The sequence below is a fragment of the Myxine glutinosa genome, chromosome 3, assembly GCF_964187855.1.
Source record: "Myxine glutinosa chromosome 3, kmMyxGlut1.1, whole genome shotgun sequence".
Lineage (NCBI taxonomy): Eukaryota > Metazoa > Chordata > Myxini > Myxiniformes > Myxinidae > Myxine > Myxine glutinosa.
The window spans coordinates 44977580-44987734 of NC_136263.1; the positions used below are offsets into that span (position 1 = coordinate 44977580).

Sequence of the window (10155 nt, forward strand, 5' to 3'; positions counted from 1 at the left end):
AAAGCAAGTTGTTTCAGGGCAACAGCCTCACCACAAGATTCCGTATACCATGGACGGGAGGAAGGGTATGACAACTGAAGACGAGATGGGATAAATCTGTGCATGAGAGAGAGCAATTTACTTTGAAAGAATTCCCAGGATGAGTTGATGTCAGAGGCGGTAGAGATGGGAGACCAGTCCAGATGATTGATGGCTGCTTGAAGACCGTGCCAGTTGGCCTGAGTGAAATGCCAGACTCGTCGACGCTGAGGAGGCTCTCTGAGAATGGTCAGAGAGATGTCCACTTTGACAAGCACATGATCAGATGAGCCGATTGGAGCAGAAGAAGAGCAGCAGACATTTTCAGGGAAGTTTGTCATAACCAAATCCAGAAGAGAAGATGCTCCGTTGACTGAGATCCGGGTCGGGAAATTGACAGATTGTGTCAGTCCCAGTGAGTCGCAGAAGTCCTTTGCTGAAGAGCCATGGCTGGTGAGAGAGGTACCCACACCCAGCCAACTGGCATGGTGACAATTGAAATCACCACATATGAGGAAGAGAGAGTTGGGATGGGTAGATAGAAGTTGGTCCATATTATCAGACAGTGAGATGTAGATGGAGTCATCGCTGTTTGGTGGACGGTACAACACACATATGAACAAAAGGTGGGAGCGAAGGGGAAGCCGTAGCCAAAGGTATTCCTGGGGGTGAGGTGGAGAGAGGGCAGTGGAGGGCGAGTGAGGAAGAGAGTTTTTTATAAAGATAGCAACACCACCTCCAGGATGAGGCTCAGGTCTATCATACCGGAGGAGGGAGTAACCTGGGAGAGATACCAAGGCATCAGAGACATCATGAAGGAGGAAAGTTTCTGTTAAGCAGATCACATCTGGTTTGTCAGAAGCAACCTGTATGGAGAGGTCAGTCAAGTTTGAGCGAAGGCCCCGGATGTTTGAGGTCCATACCGTTAATGAAGAGGAAGGGGGAGCATCGGGTCCAGAACAGGGGGGGGGGAGGGGTAGGGTAAGATGTGGAAGAGGAGGAAGAGGTAGGGAGAGCTGTTGAAGGTGTGTCAGAGATTACAGAGATTTCAGAATAGCTTGGACAAAGGGAAGAATGGGGTGGACAAAAGGTTTGATGGAGATTGGGTGAGGCACAGTGAGGTGTTATTTGAGGAGGGGGAAGAGTGAGGCAGAAGGTTGGGGGAGATGAAGGTGAAAGTTGGAAGGGGGAAGAAGCAGGGAGGATGCTTTGAGGAGGAGGGGTGAGAGGGGAGTCTAGGAGGGGAGGAGCGAGGGAGAGTCTCGGAGGGGAGGGGTGTGGGGGGAGTTTAGGAGGGAGGGGAGGGAAGGGGCAAGGGGGGAGATTTGAAAGGGATTTGGAGTTTGCAGGACAGGAAGCCTCAAGCTAACAGCTTTTTGGGTGAATTCAGAACGTTTTCTAACTTTTCCTTGTGCCGAGACACGCTCTTTTTTCAGCTGGAATGTTTCCAACTTTGCTCACTTGTAGTTTTCCAAGTATTTTCAGCTTATTTTAGGAGCTTTGCGAACCATTTTAGCGAACAATCCTCATCTCGCCACGTGATATACATTCAGCTGCCCTGATGACCCCCGTTGCTTAGGGTTTCTGCTCATGTGTGCTGAGCATTCTGGGGCTGATTACGCTGAGCATTCTGGGGCTGATTACGTCATTTCAAAAGTTGCGTATTGACTTCATCACACCCATCATTCTCATTCAAAGACACTCAAATTCAGCAATATTCAGATTTTAATCTTTATTGAATAATTGAAAAAAGTAATAATAAAACCATGTTTACTTAAGCAAATAATCATTGGAATTATGGGTTAAATTGAAGTAAAATGTCTTTTATTATTTCAGGAAAGATAAGAAAGCATTGCCGGCTCCAACAGGAAGCACATGTGAGAATAATAAGTGCAAACGACTATTCTACGTTATAAACGAGTCCGTGTTTTGAGGCAGAACCAAAACACCGACATGAAGTGTGTGTTTAAGCAACAGCTCTAACAACACATCACTCAAGGGGTCACACATCACATGACCCACATCACAGGTTGGTTCATGGCAAGGCACGTGGACCAAACGGAAGGGGGATTGTGTAAAAGATCTCACCTGGTTCAGTTAAAATAATTATTTAATCTCATTCTAGGTTGTTCTGCTGATTGTGCTGAATCTTCACGGAAACCAAACCTCGTAACGAATCCTCCTGGACGAGTTTAAATTCAACAACAAACACAGAAAAATAACTGTTTTCAACATCTTCTTCTCCCCCATGTGAACGAGGACCAAGTACAAAAAAGTTTTCCTGCATTTTCAATTTTACTCGTTTCCATCTGCACCTTCACCTGTGTACACACATCAACCTTCCTAAAGCTGTGCCCTCCCACACCTGCATGTTTACTCCAATATGAGATCATCCTCATCATCAAAAGTTATGTATTTGTGAGAATGACAAACTGAGCCGTGGAAATCTTCCCACAAATATGATCCGAATGTGTGAACAGTGGGGTGTGTACCCTGAGAAACACACCCAGAGATGGGATTTCACTGTGGATGGGAATTTGGGATTTTACAACCTGGATGTCATGGAGAGTTCAAAGGTGATGTGTGATCGATCATTTTCCTTAAAAATTAAACTCAATGCAAAATAAACCACCATAAAAGGCTCGCAATAATGATACCTGTGATACTGTAATCAAAGAATGAATCAAAATCAATGAATATGTCGAACAATTTTTAAAACTGAATTAAATGTAATGAATCAATTATTGTTTTGTGATTTATATAGTAAATCCCACTCCAAGTACATGTTGTTCTCCCAGCTTGTGTATTGTGCGTGAACGTGGGTGGAGTCATAAATGTGGGCGTGAAAAATGTAATGGGGGTGTGGTCAGAACAATGTGGGTGGAGTGTAAATAATGGGCGTGGCATTGTGTGTGAATGACGAGACGTGGGCGTGGCATTGTGTGTGAATGACGAGGACGTGGGCGTGGCATTGTGTGTGAATGATGAGGATGTGGGTGTGGCATTGTGTAGGAATGACGAGGACGTGGGCGTGGCATTGTGTGTGAATGACGAAAACGTGGGCGTGGCATTGTGTGTGAATGACGAGGACAGCAGTGCATGCAGCTCCAATAGAAGGATGAGATGCAGGGAGGGTTTCAGTGAGGATGAGGTTGGTTCAAGAGATGAGAGAGAGTCTGGTTTTCTGCAAGATACAAAGAGAAAGGAGAAAAGTAAATTAAAATGGGTACAAACTGAAAACGAGTGTGAATAGTAATAAAAGAGTAAACAAATAAATATTAATAAAGAACAGCTTTACGAAGGTGTTACGTCACCTTCAAGAGTATGCAAATCAAACAGAAAAACATGGCTGGTCAATCACCTCCAATTTTTGCATCTCACTTTCAAGTCAATCGGATGAAAATTGAGGATTTTTAGAAATCTGGCCTATGTTGACCTCAAAAATAGTTGTGGGTTGAATTCAGTGACCAGATATGCAAATCCTCTTAAAATTTCAAGTCAATCAAATGAAAATTGAGGATTTTAGAAATTTGACAAAGTTGGTGACCTTTGGCCTCTGTTGACCTGTTGACCTTTTGACCCCAAAACAATAGGCTTCTTGTTTATGACCAACTTTACCATTTGGTGAAGTTTTGTGAAGATTGGTTGAAAATTGTGACCTGTAGGCGACTGACATACAGACAAATAGACAGAATAACGCACAAGACCAACCAATATACTTGAAAAATCTTCGATTTTCGCAAGTAACAAACAAACATTCAAAACCTTGATCTTTTCTACCCCCACTAATTCACCCCAGATCCACCTTGTTTGAAATTCCAACTTCTTTCCTGGAAGTCTTGGCAGTGTCCATATGTTTTATACCTCTCCCACCCCCCCCCCCCCCCCCTTCTCATGCCTCCCCCCCAAAGCCCTCTCCCTCCCACAGTTCTCTCGATGTCTCCATGTCTCTCGGTCCCTGCTCTCAAATGTTGTGTTTGTGTCCTTCCCCCTCTCTCCCCATCTTGTCTACCGCTCCCGATGTTATTTGTTTTGTGTGTCTGTTTGTCTGTTTGTCTTTCTGTGTGATTAATGTTCGCTCTTTCACGAGCCTCGATCTTGTATACAAAAAAAAAAAAAAACAAAAAAAAAAAACAGAAAGACAGACGTGAAAAAAATAACCTCCATCCACTTTCGGTGGCGGAGGTAACAACATCCGATTATAAAGGAATTTAAGTGAAATAAACAGAAGATAGAGAACCCATGGGAGGCAGAGGCCAAGCCTCACCTCATATCTTCCTCACCAGGTTCAGCTCATTCCAGGAGACGATCAACGGCCCTCAAGAGACGCATGAGATCCTGACAAGTCAGTGGAGCCACTTCTCTGATCACCACTTGGAACATTTCTGGAGCCTGTTTGGGAAATGAAGAAGAAAGGAGGAGAGGAGTAAGGAGGTGGATGAGATTCTGAGACTAAGAGGGATGAAGTGAAAAGCAAAGCCATGACCCCAATCCAAAACCATGATCTTTTCTGCCTATGGTAACCCCTGCCCCAGGGCCTACGACTTCCAAATTTCTAGCTTTTCCTTCCTGAAAGTTGCCTTCTGTAACCATCCTGTCCACACCAGGCATCTTCTCCTGCACCTCCCCCGTTCTGCCCCACACCTATTGTTTGGCCAAGTCTCCCTCTATTTTATCCTTCAACTCTGCTGTTGGTGCTTCCCCCATCTATTTGCTGTTCATTTTGCATCCTGTTAGGTTCAGATCCGTTTGGTGTTCTAACTCTTCCACAAACCTCGACTCTGTATACAAACTAAAATGGCACTCCACGTCGCAACATCACCCAATATGCCTCCGCTCACATTATTACATCATGATAATACTCGTACCAAGTTTCATTTAAATCTCTTCAGCTGTTCTCAAGTATCACATTTTTACTTGACATGACCTCTGACCTATGACCTTGATGACAAAATCTAATCACTTCATATTTTCATCATAATATATACTTATACCAAATTTGGTCAAAATCCCATCACTGGTTAACAAGTTAGCGCAGTAACATAATTTTTGACGAATGAGACCTCTGACCTTTGACCCCATAATTTAATGCTTTTATCTTTACATTATTATACATACTTGTGCCAAGTTTGACGTAGTTCCCTTCATCTGTCATGAAGTTATCGTGGGAAAAAACATTTTACAGACTCTGACCTTTGACCTCTTTATGCCTAAATCGAATCTGTTCATCTTTGCATCATACAACACAACACAACATGCATTTTAAGGCCATTTTCTGCTAGAGCGGGGGTTAGCCTTGCGGTCCCCACGACAATCCCCTCCATCCTGCCCCACCCTCTGCATCCCTCCCCGTCAACCCCCCTGCCCGCACCCCTTCCTCCACCATCCCCAGCCAAGTCCCTCTTGCCCCCCCCCCCACCAACCCCCCCACATTCACCTCCATCACGCCCCCCAACCAGCCATCCCCATCCCTCCCCAACACACGACCAAACCACCTCAACCTGCCCCTCCCCACAACACCAATCACAGGCTCCATTCCCATCATTCCTTGCAACTCACCATCCGTCTTCCTCCCTCCCAACGACACTCCGCACATCCATCCTTTGCATCATGATATATACTTATGCCAAGTTTGGTCAAAATTCCATCACTGGTTCACAAGTTATTGCAGTAACTTCCAATTTTAAAAAATCTTTAAAATCATTGTTTTATTTAAATTGAATTATATACCTGAACACTGTGTGGGGTGTTGTATTCTATGAATTCTCTAGTTGCCCTCGCCTGAGAGGGTATTGCATTTGAGTCTGTTTGTCTGTCTGCACAGAATAAATATGATTTTCTCTGCAACCGTTGGTCCGATTGACAGAAATTTTCACCATAAGTGCAACTCCACATGTATATATTTTTTAATGATAAGTATGACGTCATAGGTCACGTGGTTCGGCCGCCATCTTGGAAAAACCGAAAAACTTTGCATGTCCATATCTCCGAAAGCACTGAATAGAAAAAATTTAGACATGGCTCATTGTAAATAACTCTCCATGTGGAATAACATCTGTTAATGATGATGTCAAAGGTGCCTCCATCATGACATCATAATTTGACAAGTACAAAACTTCATCGATCAAGATGAAATTTCTTCAGCATAATCTCGGAATAAATTGGTGGACAAAAATAAATAAATGATGACGTCATCGGTCACGTGGTTCGGCCGCCATATTTGTTTTGACACAAGATCCTTAAAAACCACTGAAGGCACATCGTGGCAAGGGTGGGCAATCTATGATTGCTTTTTCTTGTTTGTTTTGTTGAACATCTCATTCCCTATAAAATCCCGTTTTGGGCTTCATATTCAGCATCAGGTTCTTCAATAAGTTTGATGTGTTTTACTTATGGATACTGAAAGCCCCCATCAAGCCAATACCAGTTCATAGATGTGAAGAAGTTTCTGGAACAGTTTTCCATCAAACTCAGCAAAATGACGTGCATACTGATCCAGACGGTTGTTCTGGAGCCACTCGGCCACTTCTGGCGGCCCCCACTTCCGAACTCCTGGGGGGGAAATGAAAAATAAAGTGGGAGGGTTCGTGGAGGGGGTGGGTTGGGGTTAGAAATTAAGGTTTATGGAAGCACCTGCTATTTTATTTCATTTTCTGTCAACTCAGGTGAGAGCAAAACATTTTGAGAAACAATTAATGAAATTACAAATTGAAAACTCGTCTTAATTGTGAAGGCTAGTTTCATTCTCTGTACGTGTTCAGGTAGGTCACAGGAATGAATTTACAAAATGTTGATTTAAATGTTTTACTAATATAATATAATGTTGTGATCAAGGAGATTGGACGTGCCACCACTGTCCATTGCAAACCTCCAGATTCACACAGACACTTCCAATCTCCCATTATCCCACCCTTCCATGTCAATGATGCTGACGAGGAACTGGAAGATATTGAACCGTTAAAATAGCGGAGGATCTCAGGTTCAGTAAAGTTCAAATTAAGAACATCTTGAAGAGAAAAAGTGAAATTTTGAGTGACGTCTGAAAAAATGTCTCCGGTGACTGGAGCAGAGCAGACAGATTCAGGACAAGTGCTTTCAAGACGTACTGACCAGACAATTAAATGTTACTGGAGAACTGCTGAGGGATAAGACATTGATGTGCTACCGATTTAAACTTCACAATGTTCAAGGTTTTGAATGGATGGTTGGAGTCATGTTTGAGAAAGCACAACATAGTATTCAGAAAAAGGAGTGATGAGAGAGGGGAACGTCAAGGACAAACACGGCTTGGGATACTTTGTATTTTGTCTCGAGTGGAGAAGTCTCAGCTTGCTTGGAATAAGAGTTCCTCCATCTCTTGGCAGGATTAAGAGACCACCTCTGTTCAAAGACCCCATTTTGTGGGGTACGTTCCCGGCTTGGCAGGATTAAGAGAACACCTCTCTTCAAACACCCCATTTTGTGGGGTACGTTCCCGGCTTGGCAGGATGAAGAGACCACCTCTGTTCAAAGACCCCATTTTGTGGGGTACGTTCCCGGCTTGGCAGGATTAGGAGACCACCTCCGTTCAAAGACCCCATTTTGTGGAGCACGTTCCCAGCTTGGCAGGATTAAGAGACCACCTCTGTTCAAAGACCCCATTTTGTGGGGTACGTTCCCGGATTGGCAGGATTAAGAGAAACTGCTCTACTGGATTAGTTTTGCACCATCTCTCTGGCTCCGACCTCACCCTCTCTGACCACTTAGCCATCACTATGACCATCAACATCCCCACCCCAGCACCAAGACATTATTGCACTATCAACTTCCGTAAGCTAAACGCTCTTTCACCTACCTCATTCTCATCCACCCTCTCTGAAAAAATGTCCACTTCTCCCTTCGTTGACCTCCACACACCTTCTGACCTCACTGACTACTACAACCACACTCTCTCCTCCTGCCTTGACCAGCTTGCGCCTATAAAAACCAAAACAGTTTCTTTCACCCATTCTGCTCCCTGGTTTAACCCTGAACTCCGCCTGATGAAAACTCGTGCTCGCCAACTTGAAAGACTCCGCAATAAAACAGGTCTCACAATTCACTCCCAAGCCTACAAGGACCACCTACAACACTACAAAGATGCCCTCTCCTGCGCCCGCTCAGCCTACTACTCTCAAATTATCCACTCTGGCTCTGGAAACCCAAAAGCACTCTTCTCTACAATAAACAAACTCCTCAGCCCCCTGAACACCACCACCCAGTCATTCACAGTAGACAACTGCATCTCCTTCCTTTCATTCTTCCAATGCAAAATTGACAACATCTACAACAGCTTAACCACCACCGCACCCACTCCCCCTCAAACCACCTGCCCCCCCTTATCCTGTCAACCCGTCTCAGTTCTCCCCAGTCTCCCCTACTGACCTCTCTGAACTCCTCATAGGAATGAAAACTGCCACCTGCACTCTTGACCCCATCCCCTCCAGCTTTGTCAAGGCCTCCCTTCCTGCTCTCTCTCCACTTATCACTGCAAAAATAAACTCCTCCCTGTCTACAGGCATCGTCCCACCATCCCTCAAAATTGCTGCTGTTACCCCCATTCTGAAAAAACCTGGACTCAACCCTGACACCCTAAATAACTTCAGACCCATCTCCAACCTACCCTTTCTGTCAAAAGTTTTGGAACGCGCTGTAGCCACTCAACTCAAACATCACCTCTCTGCCAATAACCTGTATGAAACATTCCAATCCGGATTCCGCTCCAACCATAGTACTGAAACTGCTCTCCTCAAAATCACCAACAACCTTCTCCTCTCCTCTGACGCCGGCAACCTCAACATTCTCATCCTCCTCGACCTCAGCGCCGCCTTTGACACCATCAATCACACCATCCTCCTCACCCGACTTGAAACCACCTTTAGCATTACCGGCACTGCCCTCTCTTGGATCAAATCATACCTCTCTGACAGACGCCAGTTCATCTCCATCAATAACTGCAAATCCCCCACTGCTCCCTTCCCCCAAGGTGTTCCCCAAGGTTCAGTTCTTGGCCCTCTCCTCTTCATCCTGTACCTGTCCCCCCTTGGTCACTTAATCCGCCGTCATGGTCTCCAATTCCACTGCTTCGCCGATGACATCGAGCTTTTCATCTCCACCAAATCCATCTCCACCGCCACCCACTCTATCCTGACAAACTGCATCACTGAAATAAAATCCTGGCTTCATATCAACTTCCTCAAACTTGACTATGATAAATCTGAAATAATCATCATTGGCCCAAAAACGCTCACCAAATCCACCCATAACTTTGCCCTCAACATTGACGGTTTCCCAGTATCCACCTCCCCTCACATCCGGAATCTTGGCATCATCTTTGACGAAACCCTCTCCTTCGACAAATACACTAAACAGATCACAAACACACCCTTCTTTCACCTGAAAAACATCGCCCGTCTCCGTCCATCCCTCTCCTCCACGCCTTCATCACCTCCCGTCTGGACTACTGCAACAGCCTCCTCTATGGTTCACCCTCAATAATCACCAATAAACTCCAATACATTCAGAACTCCGCTGCCCGTTTACTCACCCATTCCCGGACCCGTGACCACATCACCCCCGTCCTTTACAAGCTTCACTGGCTCCCCATCCCCCAGAGAATCCAGTACAAAATCCTCCTCTTGACCTACAAAGCCCTCCATAACCTGGCCCCATCCTACCTGACTGACCTCTCCAGACACACACCCACCCGCAACCTCCGCTCTGCTGGTACCAACCTCCTGACCCCCCCATCCGGACCAAATTCAGATCCTGGGAGGACAGGGCCTGCTCCATCGCTGCTCCCACCCTCTGGAACTCACTACCTCACACCATCAGAGACTCCTCCTCACTCACCACATTCAAAACATCACTCAAGACCCACCTGTTCAACACTGCATTCAACATTTAACCCTCAGCATGTAACCCCTGACTATCTCTTCTCCTTCTCCTTCCTTTTGCTTTGATTATTTACCTCTTGATTTTTGTCTTTTTGCACTTGTTTTTTGTACTCTGTCAAAGCGCCTTTGGGCTTCTTGAAAAGCACTATCTAAAATAAATGTATTATTATTATTATTATAAACCTCTGTTCAAAGACCCCATTTGTGGGGTACGTTCCCGGCT

The 10155-nt window shown here is 45.1% G+C and overlaps 1 protein-coding gene across 1 annotated transcript in view; it reads right to left on the reverse strand.

Annotated features, from left to right (window-relative positions):
- Positions 1–1735: 1735 nt before the first annotated feature.
- Positions 1736–10155, reverse strand: part of LOC137423622 (uncharacterized) — a 207820-nt gene continuing 199400 nt past the window's right edge. The window contains exons 11-13 of the mRNA XM_078773960.1: positions 6443–6570; positions 4302–4410; positions 1736–3202 (exon numbers count right to left, since the gene is read on the reverse strand). Of these exons, the coding sequence (XP_078630086.1) occupies positions 4386–4410; positions 6443–6570 (153 nt within the window). The 3' untranslated portion in view covers positions 1736–3202; positions 4302–4385. The remainder of the gene's footprint in view (positions 3203–4301; positions 4411–6442; positions 6571–10155) is intronic.